Genomic DNA, 17,547 nt, shown 5'->3' with positions numbered 1-17,547 from the left:
AGATAAATTGAAGCTCTCACAAACTTTGTCAGAGACGACGTGAGGTCGCAATTACGTCACGAGGTTAAATAACCACTGAATCGTTTTATGAACCGCATCTTTGAAACTACTGTTCGAAAGAACCGATTCCTGGAAATGTGTCGGACTTCCCATCACCACGAAGTGGCGTAAGGTGAACCCGATTATCTCCGAACTAGTCGCCCGACGTTTACCGAGCCGTCCTTCCAGCCGGACTGCTGGAAGCAGCAGTAACAACGCCATGTTGAGCGAAGTCTCCCATCTTTATGAGAAATTCCTATAGTGCGACTCGTTAATGTGATGTTACTACGCGAAGCGGAGCAAACAAACCCGGAGACGGCCATCTGAGGAGGCGGAGAAGAACAATTCAACCGGGAAGATCCAGGGTGGCTGGAGGGGGATACAAACCCCCTACCGTCCCCATGCACAGAGCAGCTACAACCCCAGACTTCAAAGATAAAATGACATTTTTGGTACTAATAGCCAGATTTGAATGAACTCCATGGCATAAGGATATACACACGTTCCGGCCTTCGTAGAGAGAAGAAACGGCCAGATATTGTTGGAACGTGCGATCGTTTTCAGCTGCGTATTGTTTGTTTTGGTTTAAATTTCTGCAATGAGTTTGCCACCGAAAGTGGTCTCGAAACCGGCCGCTGTCGCTGTTAGTGGACATGTAACCGGACCGGCACCGCCAACGCATCTTCGGGCAGCGCTGACCTCCGTGTCGTTACCACCGGGAGCCCAGAGCGCTCCTCCGCCGTCAGCCGTGCCGCCTACCCAGTATCCTTCACTAATAACAAAGCCCCTCGTGTCCCACAACACAGATCAATGGGGACACGAATGGGAATTTCGCTTTGTATTACCATCACCTGGCTTGTTATTTGTTTACCTGATTATAATGATGAAATTACTAATATAAGATTGTATTAGTTCATATTGATATAATATAACCGTTGCCAGGGTGATCAGGGGTGTGCATCGATTATAAGGGACTTACTTCTTTGGTGTCTGTTTGCTGGTCCTCTTGGCTCCTGCTTTGTTCATGGGACTTGACAATCCCAGCTTTGTGCACACAGTTTAGGATAGAGCACAGTCTTTGCATGTTTGTATTGATTACCTGCTGCATTTTCTCAGTTTATGATCAAATGCTTTTTCTAAAGAACATGTGCACTAAGGCCATATCTCCCAAGTCAAAAGTGACCTGAATGGCATTTGTACAGTTGCTAGGGTGTTGTTGCTGGTTGCTAGGGCAGGAATAGGAAGTTGCTGTTGTGTTATGAATGGCTGCATGTTGGCTTGAGCCAAACTGCAAGTTTATAAAATATTATTTTCTGGAGATATGATCCCTGTGATCCATTTTCAGTGTAGGTTTATGGGATTTTTTCATCTTGTTTATCTGTCCGACGGGCAAACAACTACATCCTGTTACGGCACCTGTGCGAACTTGAGGGGAATTTACTTCATATATGTGCTACAATCACTTTGGGACAAGCTTGTTAAAATTAGTTTAAAAAAAATGTCTCAGTTTAGTTTAGTTTAGAGAAAGTCTAGTGTTATTTGTTCACACATGCCAATCTGATTATCTAGCCTATGCAAAGGCATTAATACACTGAGAGTGTCGCAAGTACACTAATATTTTATTTAATATTTGGGTTTAATCAAGAAACTACTCGTATTTCAAGCAAGTCATATATCGAGACATTTCTTCCAACAACAGAATAGAAAACATCAACTGATATGACGCTATGTCATTCTCGTCTGCTTTTGAAAGTAAATCATGTCACATGAAAGCATTGTTCGCTAGTGTGGGTCAGGCTGAATGTATGATAGGAATCTCAGCCTCATTTGACGTGATGTTAAGTAATCAGTCAAGCAAAGGCTGTTTAGACACAGTCAAGCTAAGTAATTGAGCAATAGGCGTACTGCAAATCTGGGTCACCCTCTTGAGGTCTCTGAGAATTTCTGTTGCTCTCTAAGTCTGAGCCATGATTTGCTGAGGAAGATTTAAAGGTGAATTGTGTTGTTTTTGCGCAACTAGTGTCACCAAACAGAACTGCACAAATAATGGTTTTCAAACAGACTTAAAGGCATAGTTCACCCAAAAACGAACATTGTCATTATTTATTCACCTCTTATCATTACAAACCTATATGACTTTCACTTCTTCCAAACAGAAATATATTTTAAGGAATATTTCAGCTGTTTTAGTCCATATTTTGAAAGTCTTTACTGAATCTGCTGCGTATCTGTCAAATATTGCAGTATTTAGTTGAGTGAAACTGAAACTTAATTTGATATTCCTCAGAACGTTTCATTCAAAGCACTGAGGACATCCAGTTTGTTTCGCATTTCAATCAATAGGGAAATCTACAACACTTATAAACACTATATGTTTGATTATTTTTGTAACTATGGATGTGCATGCACTGATTTGGCACATGTAAGCTTTTCCTTAATAGCTTAATGTGGCATAGTGACTCCTTTGTTTTTTTTTTTCATGTGACCTAATCATTTAATCGTAAAGACTTTCAGTCGGGTCCAAAAGTCTGAGACAATAATGTTTTAGAAATTGCTGTTAATTTTAGAACAAATAGATTAGATAAAGCAGAGGTAGAAATAAATAAACGTTTGCCATTAATCATGCAAACTTCTTTGTACAAATGTCAGATGTTCTTGCTTCTATTAAAGCTCAGGATGCTCTAAAATCACATTGGATCATGTAATCAAGTTTTGACATGTGAGGTCGAGTCATTGCTAAATATTAAGAAAAATTGTTATCTTTTTAAATTGGACTCAAGTTGTCACGCAGAAATAATACAAATATTAATGAAAAATATTTCTCAATATTTTTCAGAATTTTGACAATATTCAATATATATCTCAATATTTTTGCAATAAATCACTTTACATTGTTTACACTTCCACACTGAACAAACACTCCTGATGTTGTGAGCATTGTTAAACGGGTTATCACTCACTTAAAGACCTTTAATTTGTCATTATGTTCATGTGCTCGACAGACATATTTTTGATTGGCTGTAATGCTAAACGCTTCAAAAACAAGCTGTAAATAGAAACCTTCACAGGGTGCACACACAAATACGTATAGGTGCGTTTGATAGCAGCCAAACTGCATCTCTGACATTGTCATACTTGTTAAACTATAAATAAGTAAACTTTGCTGTGACTGTATTTAGAAAACTAAGTTAAACTTTTAACATTATCACAAAATTCACAATATTCCCTCCCCTCGTTAAAGATATCACAATAATATCGCCAGTATTTAATGCCCAGCCCTAATTACATATATTAAATTGAAATAGTTAAATAGAAGCCTTTTCACTTGTTTGCTTAGACATTTGGGACCTGGTTTTCTTTAAACTGATGGTTTTGATGGGCTTTGTTTGCTTACCCTGTAGAAAGTCCAGATTGTTTAAGTAGAGTGTTTTTCAAACTTATTATTTTTCATTGATTTTTTTGGCCTCCCCTGTTCAGAACTTTCCAACCAGTTTCAGACTGTAGTTCTCTATCACGTATCAAGGTTTTATAAAACTGTCACAATGATTAGTTATTGCTTTGTAATTGGAAATCGCATTATATCAGCTCAGGCTGTCCAGCGGTGATCGACATCGACCACAAACCTCAGCAAAAATATGTGGCCATACAAATGAACTATTGTGTGCACACATGGTTACACTTATATCGGATAGCAATGATTACATCACTTGATGCATATCAGTGCTTTTCAGTTGTAGAGTGTTCATGATTGCATAAATCGCAATTATGACCCCTTCCTGTTCTCAGGAGTCACTGTATTACTTCTTCTAACAGAGAGAATCGTCTTAGCGGATGGGATTCCTACTCGGGGGACGTGCCTTTGGTGATGATGCTGCGACGAGAGCTTGTGTAAAGCGGAGGGGGGTTGGGGTGTTGGAGGGAGTGGTTGCCAGAACAACGGGTAACATATGCGACTGGCGCTGCACCCCTCAGACAATGGCAGCGCTGCTTAGCATTCAGAATGTGAGGCTTCCCACTGCCTGCCAACAATCGCCTAGGTCACAGAGAGTCTCACACACACCGCCTGCCACAACCCCAAACCTCTCAATGCAGCCCCTTGCTTAGTTCCAACATGTCTTGTCACCTGCTTTTTACCTTTTCATCTCCCTTGCACACTGTACAATAAACCCTGAATGCTTATCTGGTAAATGAGAAACAAGGAGGAATAAAGACCTCTTGTTCATACTCATTCTTATAAGTGAAGTAGGTAATTTTCTTTTATCTGATTTCAGTTAAATGCATAGAAATAACTAAAAGGATGCTGCTTGTAGTTGGCTATGATGTTACTCAAAGTAATTTGACGTGTCAACTTCTGGCTCAGCCAATTCCATAAGTTTGGGGCGGGACTACTGGGAAACCTGTTTGAACACATTTTTTGCCTGATGCAGAAATTATATGCACAACTGGTTTAACGTTTGGGCTTTGAAGTATTAATAACCCTTCTAATTCTATGAGAATAGTGTAGTTTAAACCACGACTATAACGATAATGGTGACACAGGAATGATATATTTGGAATCACTTTCAGAACTATTATTTTTCAGCTGATTAACAATAAAAACCATTGACAGCCAATCAGAATCTTTTCTGCTTTAAAGAGCTTGACTATTTAAAGGTGACATATAAACATTTCTTTTAATAAACAGCATTAAGCCACGGTCACATTAGACACCGTGTGACCAATGGCAGATAGATACGTCACAGCATGACATCCTATCTGAATTTAAAGAACATAAATTTAAAACTGCAGCGCTGCAGGAAAGTGGAGTAGATTGTATGTTTTTACATTTTAGATTTATTATAATATGTTACGTGTTGAATTCAAGTTTTTAAAAACGATGCACAGCGTGTCGTCATATCACAACCGTTGCAGCATACAAAACAATTTCACATTCTCAAAGTCTTGTGTGAACAGGCCTTAAAACCACTATTATGAATTAGGTAAAATTTTTGCACTTCTGACTCACAGCCTGTAAGTACGTTTTTTTATATTTAAAGAATTTGCCACTGACAATTCAAACGCGAGTTTTGAGCAATGTAGAGTAGTGCTTGTTGTTTGTAATTTCTCAGATCACAAATGCAGACATGGTTTTATATCAAGCATTGAACGATGATGCTTTACCTTTGTTTTCTCAACTGTCAGAGTTGTGGTGTTGGCCGCAGTCTTGCTGCAGTATTGTACAGTCTACATGAACTGCATTTCATGAATTTTGCATATGCTCAGTGACTGTACCTCAAATACTGCTTATATATATATATATATATATATATATATATATATAATATATATATATATATATATATGATATATTAAAACAAGGAATGAATCTGTCCTCTCTCTCTCTCTCTCTCTCTCTCTCTCTCTCTCTCTCTCTCTCTCTGTGTTCTCCTCTCTCTCCCTCAGCTGTAGACCCTCTGCCTGCCACGTAGACAATCTACTTCTAGTTTATCTAACTTCTCTCTTTTCCTTCCTTCCTGTCTTCATTTCCTTTCTTCCTTTTTTATTTCCTTCATATACGTAAGTCTTATTTTCCTTCCTTTTTCCGCTGTTTTACATCTTTCCTTCCTTTCTTCCTTCAGTTGTTTCTTCATTCTTTCCATTTTCTCCTTCCCTACTTCTTTTTACTCTGGTCCTTCCTTCCTTCATTAATTTTCTTCCTTGCTTTATTATTTTTAGTTCTTTCTTTTTTTTCTTTCTTTCTTTCTTTCTTTCTTTCTTTCTCTTTCTTTCTTTCTTTCTCTTTCTTTCTTTCTTTCTTTCTTTCTTTCTTTCTTTCTTTCTTTCTTTCTTTCTTTCTTTCTTTCTTTCCACTGTTCCCTTCTATCTGTCACTCCATATGGTGCTTAATTGGATTTAGAGTAAGCTACTATGAAAGTTTAAGGCTACACAGTTTTGCCATCTCATCCTTTGCCTTTTTCTGTACTCATTCTACTGGCGGTAATTAAAAAGACAACATTTAGAGTAAAGGACTATCACTCTCAGTCTCCAGAGACCTTGACACAAAAACCCAGTTTACTCTTAGTTTAAAATGTTGCTCATTTTCTGTGGATTTTTGTTTATGAAAGTCCAATGCACTGCCATAATTCACCTAAAACAGACTTGCCTCCCAAATTTGCTTAATTGAATTGATTTTCCATTTGGCCATAAGACAAATGGAGCTTTACTAAATAGATTGTGTTTGTGTTGGATTGAAAACATAACACCTGTTCTGTACATGTCGAATCACCTAACTTCTCAACTTGTGTTTGTTTGCTTTCGGAAAATGTGTAAATTCTTCTCAAATTCTTCACACATGTTGGCACACACTTGCATGTCGTGCCATCAAAACACTGCCTTGACCATGCAAAAGAATTTGGTTATGCAATGGAGAGCCAAACTGCGAACACAAGAATCAGATCAGCCTGTAATTCCAGTAAGTCGTGCCTTGTGTGCTGCCAGAGCATTGTGAGTGTCAGCTGTCAGTTTTAACCTGATCAAATAGCCTTGTGGGCCATCCTCCAAGCTGCATTCCTCAGGTGCACCCCTCTGAGCTTGGGTTGGGAGGACCACGGATGTGTCCCCGATAACCTTGAACATAGGTTTCCAAACTCGTATTGGGTTGTAACGAGTGATGGAAAACCTCTCGTCACACAGTATACCTCTCTTCCTTGCCTTTTTTCGCAGCTCTTACTTCCCCCATCCCCCCTTTTTTTGCCTCAGAGTTTTTTTTGTTGGAAGAAGGAGGTAGAAGGAGGGAGAAGGGGAAAGAGAGCGCAAATTGGAAGGCAGGGTTTCACCGAAAGACTAAAAAGTGTCCATGAGTGCATGAAGCGCATAAAGGAGGAAAGTCCGACCTCCTCCACTTTCCCCGAAACCATGTGATCTGCTCATCTCTCACTTACAGGCACAGATACTGTAACCGCCGGAGCCGGTTCCTGGACTATTCTTCCTCTTTTTCTGTCACATCCATCCGTCTTTGTCGCTGTCTGTGACTGTAACATACATTATAAACTCTATATTTACTTTTGTCCTCTTACATTATTGACACACTGCTTTCCGGTTTAACACTGTAAACCTGCTTTGACACAATCTGTATTGTATAAAGCGATATATAAATAAAGGTGACTTGACTTCCTTCAGGGAAGACTGGATGAGTGATGTGTAAATATTGCACAACCTTTAATTGTAGGTAAAATCATGATGACATGCAAATTTTCAGTTCCCATAGCTCCCATGTCTTTTAATAGCTCGCCACCTGGAGCTTGAACATGTCTGTTATAATTCTACATTTCTAGGAATAGAACAGCATGCATAAACTTTAGTTGGGACATTTTTAGTGGTCAAGTAATGGTATTCTGATTTCTGTTGAGGAATTTTGCAGTTTATTTTAACATTTGCCATTTGTTTAATGTGTTAGAACACATATTGTATCCAACAGTGCGCTGATTTGTTTCTCACATATTTGGATTTCTGTTTGACATCTTCCTGGCCGGAGGAGGTACACGGTGTATTGAAAAACTGAATTGGACATTTTGCAGAGGGGAGGGAGAAAATGGGTTTGTATTAACTTTCTCGAAGGTTTTCCCCAAATGCCAGCCACTGGAGGAAGTTGACAGTAATATTAATTGGAGTGAAAGAGTCTGCACCATTACCACTGAATGAACCGAATCCTTGCTATTATGAAACATGATGCTGGATGTTTTTTGTGGCTGATGTTTCATGTTTTGTGACCTTCTTGGCTACTAAGGTTGACATTTTGGGGAAGTCGTGGCCTAATGGTTAGAGAGTTTGACTCCTAACCCTAAGGTTGTGGGTTCGAGTCTCAGGCCGGCAATACCACGACTGAGGTGCCCTTGAGCAAGGAACCGAACCCCCAACTGCTCCCCGGGCGCTGCAGCATAAATGGCTGCCCACTGCTCCGGGTGTGTGTTCACTGCTGTGTGTGTGTGTTCACTGCTGTGTGTGTGCACTTTGGATGGGTTAAATGCAGAGCACAAATTCCGAGTATGGGTGTATGTCACGTCACCTTCACTTTCATTTTAAACCTATTAGCAAGATTTTCTCTAACATTACCCTTCCCAGGATTCCTCGAGCAGCGCTATCACTAGAAGAATGCATGTTTCCCACCCACTCCGGGGTGACGGCAGTCTACAGTGTGAGTGATTACACACAGATGTACACTTACAGTCATTGCACATCACTATGATGTATATACATAGACAATCCCCAAGGCCAAAAATATACTTTAAGCAAGTATGTGAGAGCATGTGGAGTTATTTTATCATTATTATTATAAGCAGTTGATATAGATGCTTTTAACTATCTGTCTGAGATAGTTTGCTCAGCATGACTATAACTGTAGTTGACCTGAAAAAAAAAAACATTTAAAATCTTTTTTTTTTTTATATAAAACAATATAAAATATACAATTAAGTAATAAAGTGACTACCAGGGGAATAAAGAGCATTGTTATATAACTGAAAGGAATTATGGTACACTGTGTGTAAATGTTGTTTGTGGTCATTCAACAGGTATCTAGACACCCTGGTGCTCCATACCCAGGTCATGACCTCAGCAAAACCCACCCAAATCTGGCGGGCACCCCTCCTGGCCACGGCACGTCCCCAGCCCTCTCTCAGGTTTCAGTCCCTGCCGCCCCCTCATACCGCTTCCTCAAGAGCTGGGAGACAGGTGGTGGGGTGAGTACCAACACCTACTCAAAACAGTCTACACAATAATTTGCTTAATTATCAGATATTTTATCTTTTAAATTTTGGCGTTGCTGTGTTTTTCTGGGTCACCTTCTGTGTACCAGAAATTATGTTTGTTCTTTGCCTTTGTTGGATCGGAATTAACTGTGACATTTAAGGCCCTACCAAAAATGTTCATACCAAAAATGCTAATTATAAAGATAACTATACGCCAAAAAAAATCGTTCTGAAAGTGAGTCCAATGATATGGTTTCTCTGTGCCTTTATCAATATAGCTATGAGGTGGACTCTGCTATTTTTAGAACTATATCTTTATCTTTATATTTATATTTATAGTATTCATGTCACTTGTGTATTACATTTAGATGGCTGATGTTTTGGCACACATACATATTCACAATACAGAGTGCCATGGTTTTGTGTAATGAGAGATTTTTGCACCGATCTCCTCACCATGGTTACCAGCAGCCTGTAGGAACACTGTCGCTATTTCATAAATAGTGTTTCCAGCCGACACAGGTGCTGTAATGATCCTACGACTTTCACACACACCCTCTGGACAGATTTATACACACTCTACAGACACTTTTTTTATATACACTCTGTTGCCGTGGATTGATTGGAGGGTAACGTATTGATCTGGGTTTTATCTGACAAAGAAATGAAGACAATATGCACACACTCACACAGATAACCATGAGCTCTTGTTATTTTGTATCCTGCGCTGTGAATTTCAAACTGTACATCTTGCTTCAAAAGGAAGTTGCCTAACCTAACGCTGTCTATGATTCACTCCTTAGCCTCCATATAACCAAGCCCAGAATGCAGGCTCCGCCCCCCTGGTGTACTCGCCACAGACGCAGCCAATGAATGTACAGCCGCAGAATCGGCCGGTAAGCACTGCACCCCACACACAAACATTAAAGGGGTTATAAAATGCTTTTTTTTATATATATAATTTTTTCTATGTTTGTTAGGTGCACTTATAATATCTGGTATATATCAGTATATAAAATAATCACAGCATAAATAACAGATGGCTTTCACACTACTAACAGGAACAGTTTAAAGTTGATCATTTAGTCACTGGCTTGATTCACTAATGCATAAAAAACAGTAAACATCTTAGCAACAAAGAATGTCTGTAAATGAGCACTTACATATTACACCAATCACAGGTCGTAATGCTCATGAAATGCAGTTTCAGATATTTTTATTATGTTTTTTGAGATTAGTTTATAAAGAATTGACTTCAGTCATTGATTTAGGACCAAGATCATCAAATCATTCATGTTAAAACCAGCCTGTAGGACCACCTGCTCTGCTGACATGTCACTCAATCCTGCTATGCTCCTCTTGTTTCATTTGTAATGGAAATGCAAAGTCATGCAAGGTGAACCTCACTGTCTCGCCATTCTTTCTCTTCTTTTCCTGCTCCTGATGACCTTAAAACGTGCTGTCATCTCTCTTAGTTTGTGACGGGGCCTCGTCCGACCCACCATCAGGTAAATCCCACAGACCTAATGTCTCTCTATCCTATCAGTCACTTCTTAAGAGGCTTCTGGATTTTGCTTATGTGTGGTGTGGTGGATAAAGATTGGACTGAAGGTTTTTGGTTTGAGGAGAAAAGCATATGCTAAATGACTAATTATTTTAAATTGCAAAAGAAAGTTGTACTCAAACTATCATTTACAAGACTGGTTAATGTTCTATTATTTGCCGCTATTGTCTTCAGACATTTTTAAACTGTCACACTGATTATTGTGTGAGATTGATCTTTTTTGAAATGCCATGGCAACATGTCTCCCCTTCAGCAAGTTTTTCTTCAGATATGCAACACCAGTGCAAACTGCAAAGACAGTTTTGAGCACATTGGCACACGATTTTAAAGCTATAAAAAAAAAACAATACTGATGTGTCTATGACGGTAACTGTGTCATGAGCCCCTTTCACACATACAATCTTTACTGGTAAATAAGAGATCATGTGTGAACACTAGGACCTTTTGAAAAATGCCAGTAAATTCGTTCTGGCAATTTACTGGTATGAGAAGTTGTAACATTACCAGTAAATTACCGGTAGCCTAATGTGCTCTGTGTGAATGCAGAACGAAATGACTAGTATGAGCACGTACAAGTTCAGGACGCTCTGACATAAGACATCTACTCTGAACCAGTCATAACATTCTGCGGATGACGCATTTACTCTGCTCTCTTTAGTTTGATTTGAAGTTGTCTAATACATGTCTCTGGGCCAAAAGCAGCTGCATGAATCTGAACGTTTGACACTAAAATGAAATTATCAACAAAAACACTTTACAATCACAACACTGGGTCGCGCAGCCACTTAGAGGTCATTTTCGGTTAATGATGTCACGGGATTTACCAGTATTTTGAAACTGATGTGTGAATAATGTTTTACCAGTAAAAAGATGGAACATCATTGCCTGTGTGAACGGCACATTTACCAGTAAAGTCGCACCGGTAATTTTACGGCAATTTACTGGTATTACTTTGTGAAAGGGGCTATGGACAGTTCAGTCCACACATTGAGTTCAGGACTCCGAAAGCATTTAGTGCCTGATTCAAAATTCAGCAAAAATATCTCCAACTTATGTCATCCGAACTTACCGTTATGATGCCTGTTAATGTCTTTTAAATTGTTACATATAATATTCAAATTAGACCTGTTGCGATTTCAGATTTTCACTACACAGTTATGGTGGGCAAAAGAATTCACAATAACACAATCACAAAATTATTGTGATATCCATAGAATTTTTTTTTTTTTTTTTTTTTTAAGTAGTCAGTCAAATTCATCTTTACATTTGCTTACTTTGTGTGTTCTCTTTTTTTAGACAATTATAATTTATGATATTATTGTATACGTGATATTAACACATTTTATTTTTAAGACTGATTCCTAGTGATTCCTGTGGCACAAAAATGACACTCTTCGGCTTTATGAACCATTATGACTAGAGATGCATTCCTAGTCGCATATTCATGTATTAGCTGGACTGTGTAACGAGCTCCCCGTCCTTGAGAACCAGACATTAGAAGTGTCTCCTCTGACTCATCCGTTTCTTGTCTTTTCTGAAGAAGCGTCTAATTGATGATGTTTTGTGTTCATGTTATCTGATGAGCAGATGTGCGATGATGAAGACTGACGCTGATTTGCTAACGCTTGTCAAGGATGTTAGTGCACTTTTTATTAGATGAAATACTTCAATGTGTCACTTTCCTGAGCAGAATCGTTGTTGTAAGTGTTTAGAAGACTCTGGCTTTTGTCAGTAGTAACCAAAAGCATACAGAAGTCATTAAGATCATTAGAATGTAAGTTGCTTTGGGCAGCATTACACTTGTCCGTACACGCATGAGTGTGTGTGTTCCAGATATTCCATCCGCTGTGCTTTGGTGTTTCATTACAAGGAAAAGCTTTTGTCATTTGTTGCTAATGATTTGTTTATGCGCTTTGCGTGTAGCTACAAGCCCATGCGAGTGTGTCCACAAGCATCTGACCTCTAAGGAAAGTTGTGTGACTTTCTGCCCCAACCTGCCACACATTTCTCTCTTTTCACTGGCTGTACCAAATTTATTTGCAGCAGAATTAAAATCACAGGAAACAACAAATCACGCACAAACTGACATGATCGAGTGGCAGGTTAAGGATTTACAGTGCGATACTGAGGAATAGTATTTAGGAAAGATGCTTTTAATGCTGTCTCTAAATTACTTTCCCCCTTTGAATTTTCAGTGTTTACCAGATGTGTTAGCCTATGTGCAACGGGCTTAGCTTAAAATGTAGCACAGCTGTATTATGTTACATTATCTTCGATACAGCACAAGAAACTGTTACTGGATGGATGAGATTATGATTGGGTGCTATAATGATTCTGTCACATTTACTGCTGTTTGTCAAATTTTCGCAGATAAAATCGACTCATTTCAATAGGAATCTACACAATCAATTTTCCCATGCAGATTTTGCAACAAGGTTCAGAATCAGAAAATGACTTCTCTGTGTGATATGTTATGTATCGCTACATTACTGAGAAAATACAATGGACCTTTTTGCCCGCACTTTAATACTGTTTTATTCAGAGGGAGGAAAAAGCAAAAAGCATAACAATGTACATAGGTCTGAGAAGGGTTCACCTTATAGAACAGTGCTTGATTGTGTAAGGTGCAGCAGTGAAAGAAGCTTTGACATCTGTGCTGATGTTAAAAGAGCTGAGTTAAGGTTTCATTTCTCCCTTGTGGCTGCGGCAAGTCCCAGCTCGGTTCCACTGCAGACCGGCTAAAACTGATGGCTACAGGCCATTAGAAAACAAACAGAAATAGGAGAGAGTGGAAAGGGAGTGTCTCTCTCACACACACACACACACACACACACACACTTAAACAGAGCACAGGCTGGAATAGTTGCCTGGTGTTGAATGTTGGTCAGACCGTCAGAGGAAGAGAAATGAAGAGCATTTAGATCAGAGTCTCTGTGGTGCATGATGGAAGATTCTGGCACTTGTGATATCTATATCTATATATATATAGGCAAAGGCAAAGTAATTTTAATATGTGGATATTTTTAATATATTTTCAGTTTTAAAAATATTTAGATAAGTCTTTTTTTTCTTATCTTGACTTTTTCTAAAGAAATTAATACTTTATTCAGTAAGGATTCATTAAATAGTTCAAAAGTGACCATAAAGAATACATTGTTACAAAAAAAAATAAAAAATCTGAATTCTTCAAATTATTGCTGTTCTTTTGAGCTTTCTATTTATCAAAGAATCCTTAAAAAAATGAGGGCACAATTGTGTACAACATTGATAATAAGAAATGTTTCCTTAATGTTTCAGCAAATCAGCATATTAGAACGATTTTAAAAGAATCATGTTACTTTGAACCCTGAAGTAACGACTGCTGAAAATTCAGCTTTGCCATCACAGGAATAATTACTTTATATACTTTATAATATATCCAAATAGAAAACAGTTATGTTTAAATTGCAATATTATTTCACAATATTACTGTTTTACTGTATTTTTAAATCCGGCCTATTAAGTGACTTAAAAATGAAAAATGTTTTTTGTATTGTTATTTTTCACAATCCTTAATTTACTTGCAAAATGCCCATAATTACAGAATCAACTTTATTTATATATATATAGTCACTCATGCCCTCTTTCTCTCTTTCTGCCATTCAGATACATGTGCTCATTCTTATCTCTGTCCCTTACAAACACACAGACACCAAGTCTCTGCTTTCGTCCCTCCCTGGCATTTCCACACACACACACACACACACACACACACACTTGTACGACATTGTGACAGTAGTTTAGCACAAAGTGGTCTTTGCCCCAGGCTGCGCTCGATCCCCTGTTGGCCTGTATGAGTCACATAGAGAGGAAATCACCCATTACACACACACAAGCACTGTTTATTCTCCAGTGGTGGTCTTCTGTTTCTTTCCTTTCTTGTTTCCTTTGTCAGGTCTCTGTTTTCACCTTTGACCCAAAGGTGGCTGAAGGTATATAAACCGATATTTCTGAAAATTTTAAAATTATTTTTTATAAAGTATTACATTTAAAAATAAAAATAAAATAAAAAATCTTACCAAGTTTTCACTTTTTTTTTCAGTTTGTTTTATGTTTTATTATTTGCTGCCATAGTGAGTTAAACGATCATTTAAGAAGCAATTTAGAATATCTAGTTTATTCTAGGTGTTTAATAAGGGCATATTCTTTTTTTTTTTTTTTTTTTTTAAATCATATTTTTTTTGTCATTTATTTGGTTTTATTTCATTTTAGAGTCTTTTGAGATGATTGTAATATAATGTTACCACATCTTTTTCTGAGTATTTCTTCAACCATTAACTGTCTTTACTTGGCTTCTCTGCTCATTTTTTGCTGAATCCGTTGTTTCTCTTTGTCCTTATGCAAACAGAGCGCACTGTCCTCATACACCATAGATTTAATTATAGAGCTGTTCCTCTGAGCAAGTTGTTTTAGTGTCAAGGCTTCTTTTCAGCATCTAGTGTGAGTTGCCCCAACATGCCACCCTATTACACAAACTCACCCATATTGTGTCCATTTACACCAAAGCATGCCACTCCAGTCCCTTAACCACATTATTTTATAGGGTATATAGTAGGGGGTTTTGGTACTTACCGATACTGAAACCAATACTTGAACTTTAACTGCATTTGTAAAAAATTGTGTGTACAGAAACCAAAAGAATATGAATCATGTTAGCTGGTTTCATTTAGCAAATAGTTTTTTCCTTCAGTTATTTTCACCCTTAATTATTCCTGTTACAATGTATTGTACAAGCTTTTGTTACTTTCACTGTTCTTTTTTTGCTTTATGGTATTTCATCTTTAATTTAATAGCATATTAGAGCTCCATTGCAGCAGCTCAGAACTGTAATCTTCAGACATTTTCCTGTAATAATGCAGGGAACCACTAGTTATACATAAATCTTGTATCAGTGATGAATGAAACAGACATGTAAAGCCTAGTGCGCTTCACACAGGCTGCTAGTTTCACTTTCGCTTTAAATTTGTGTACGCTTGATGTTTAAAATAAATGTTGTTTATAGTGAATGCCCTTATAATTTTTGTATGTTTTATATTTACGATTTAGTTTTTATCCAAATGATGCATTTGCTAATGGAGTAAACAGCAATCAAGATCATGCAACAGAAGTGCACATGCTCTCTCTCTCTCTCGCTCTCTCCCTTACCGTCAAGTAACTTTAGTAACATCAGCATAGTTTTACTTGCTTGTGACATATTCAACTGAACTACAAACTTTTACAGTGGTATGTGTGAGAAAGGGATATTTGCTAGACAAGCTCGCGCACCTGTGCTGCTATGCGCTCAATCCACTCAGCGTGCTTTGCGCTCGCGCACATCAGCTATACAGGCGTGAATATACCGAATGTTAACATTATATTAATTACATACATGTACATGTACTCCATTCTGCTCTCTGGTGTTCTGTTGTCTGTGTTTTTTGTCTGGACACAGCACTGTTCACACACTGTGTGGTATCGGAGCACTTTAATGTGTATGAGTACAGAAGCGCAGTATCGGCCCAATACCGATACTATTATTGGTATCGGTGCATCCCTGGTATGTAGTGAAATCCAGTTTGGGTCAGTGCATAGTCTTATTTTTCAGTGTATTTAACAAAACCAACTTGTCCAGTTCTTCCTGAGCTTTAGTCACATAAATGATAAATGCTCTCCAAAAAGCACAGTGACACTCAGCAGCATGTTCATTGCAGGGCCGACACACTGAGTTCAGACCGCTACGCATAATCACCGCTCTGCTCTCAGGCACTAGCGGATCAGTTCTGTGGTATTAAATCACTTTTCAGTCATCCGCCAAGGGGCGTCTGCTGCATTTATTGTTCTTGTCTTTACACACACTCGTGGCCTTGGGAAATCTCCACGAGACTTGTTAAATGATAGGCTTGGATTATTCTGAGCCATGTTGTTAGATGTTTTTGGGTGTACCTGAGCCCTGTGATTAGGTTGGATGTTAGGGAGGAATGAAAATAACCTTCTGCCTTGGAAGTGGTGGCAAATTATGGCAATGTATCTTGGTTTCCACAAATATATTAGACATCAGAACTGTTATTTTTAATTATAATACTAATACAAAACATTTATTTTTGAGTGTGATTGAGGCTTATTCAGACTGTTTATCACAAGTCATGGAATAAGCATCTGAGCATGGCCTTAATCAATGTTTTAATGTAGTGGATTGTTGATATTGTGTATGACCAAAGAGCAAAATAGTGTGAAATCACAACATCTAGTTCATGGAATCCTGCATTTTGTTAAACCTGCTTTCTACTTGAACTATTAACTAAAGCAATCGTCTGTCTGTTGTGACAATCACCTGGAAGCGAGTAGCACACCAAACATTTTCAAATAAACCTGCAGATTCTGCTTAATAACTGGAACGTTGCTCACAACAGGCAATCTGAAGCTTTGACAGTGGTTGTCTTGAAGTTTATTGTTAAAGGTGGTGAATTTCTACATTGCGCTGCATTGATGGATTTGGATTTAAATGAGAAGTAAGAAATTACATTCCTCAGAGAGAGTTTTACTGTGCTGACTATTAGGACACTAAAGCAAAGCCAAAACGCTCTCTGATAGGGCTGCACAATTAATCGAATTTCTAATCGCGATTACAATTATGGATGCCACAATTACGTAATCATTCAAAGCGGCAATTAATCATTCAAAGTCCACTTATGTTATTTTGCACACTTAAGATATGTTTTTTTTTTCTTTCTACATGTTATCTTAAGGGATTTTCCATTGTTTTAGTTTTATTATAACATTATAACACCATTCATATTTTTACAACTTTTTTTATAATTTAAAGAAGAAACCAATCCGATGTATATTTAACATTTAAGGGTTAATACTATAGAAAAGCACTAAAGGTTTTACAGTTAGTGTTTTCTACGGAAGAGGATTAGGGCCAAGCAATAATAAAAAAATAAAACCATCTCGAGATTAAAGTCATTATATTGCGAGATTAAACTCGTTAAATTTCGAGAAAAAAGTCGAAATACAATCTTGAGAATAAACTCATTAAATTTCGAGAATAAAGTCGTTGTGTTTCGAGAAAAAAACTCGTTTAAATTTCGAGAAAAAAAGTCGAAATACAATCTTGAGAATAAACTCATTTAATTTCGAGAATAAAGTCGTTGTGTTTCGAGGAAAAAAGTCGAAATGAAATGTAGAGAATAACGCATT

At 37.8% G+C, this 17,547-nt stretch overlaps 1 protein-coding gene across 4 annotated transcripts in view; it reads left to right on the top strand.

Annotated features, from left to right (window-relative positions):
• The first annotated feature begins 114 nt into the window (after positions 1–114).
• Positions 115–17,547, top strand: part of LOC109050298 (eukaryotic translation initiation factor 4 gamma 3-like) — a 47,356-nt gene continuing 29,923 nt past the window's right edge. For all 4 annotated transcript variants that reach the window (XM_042766490.1, XM_042766488.1, XM_042766489.1 and 1 more), the window contains exons 1-5: positions 115–801; positions 8,140–8,212; positions 8,589–8,756; positions 9,569–9,661; positions 10,241–10,273. In XM_042766490.1, coding sequence (XP_042622424.1) covers positions 638–801; positions 8,140–8,212; positions 8,589–8,756; positions 9,569–9,661; positions 10,241–10,273 — 531 coding nt within the window. In that variant the 5' untranslated portion in view covers positions 115–637. The remainder of the gene's footprint in view (positions 802–8,139; positions 8,213–8,588; positions 8,757–9,568; positions 9,662–10,240; positions 10,274–17,547) is intronic.

This window comes from Cyprinus carpio, chromosome A11 (genome assembly GCF_018340385.1).
Source record: "Cyprinus carpio isolate SPL01 chromosome A11, ASM1834038v1, whole genome shotgun sequence".
NCBI classification, from domain to species: domain Eukaryota; kingdom Metazoa; phylum Chordata; class Actinopteri; order Cypriniformes; family Cyprinidae; genus Cyprinus; species Cyprinus carpio.
This window is presented reverse-complemented; position numbering and strand designations above follow the sequence as displayed.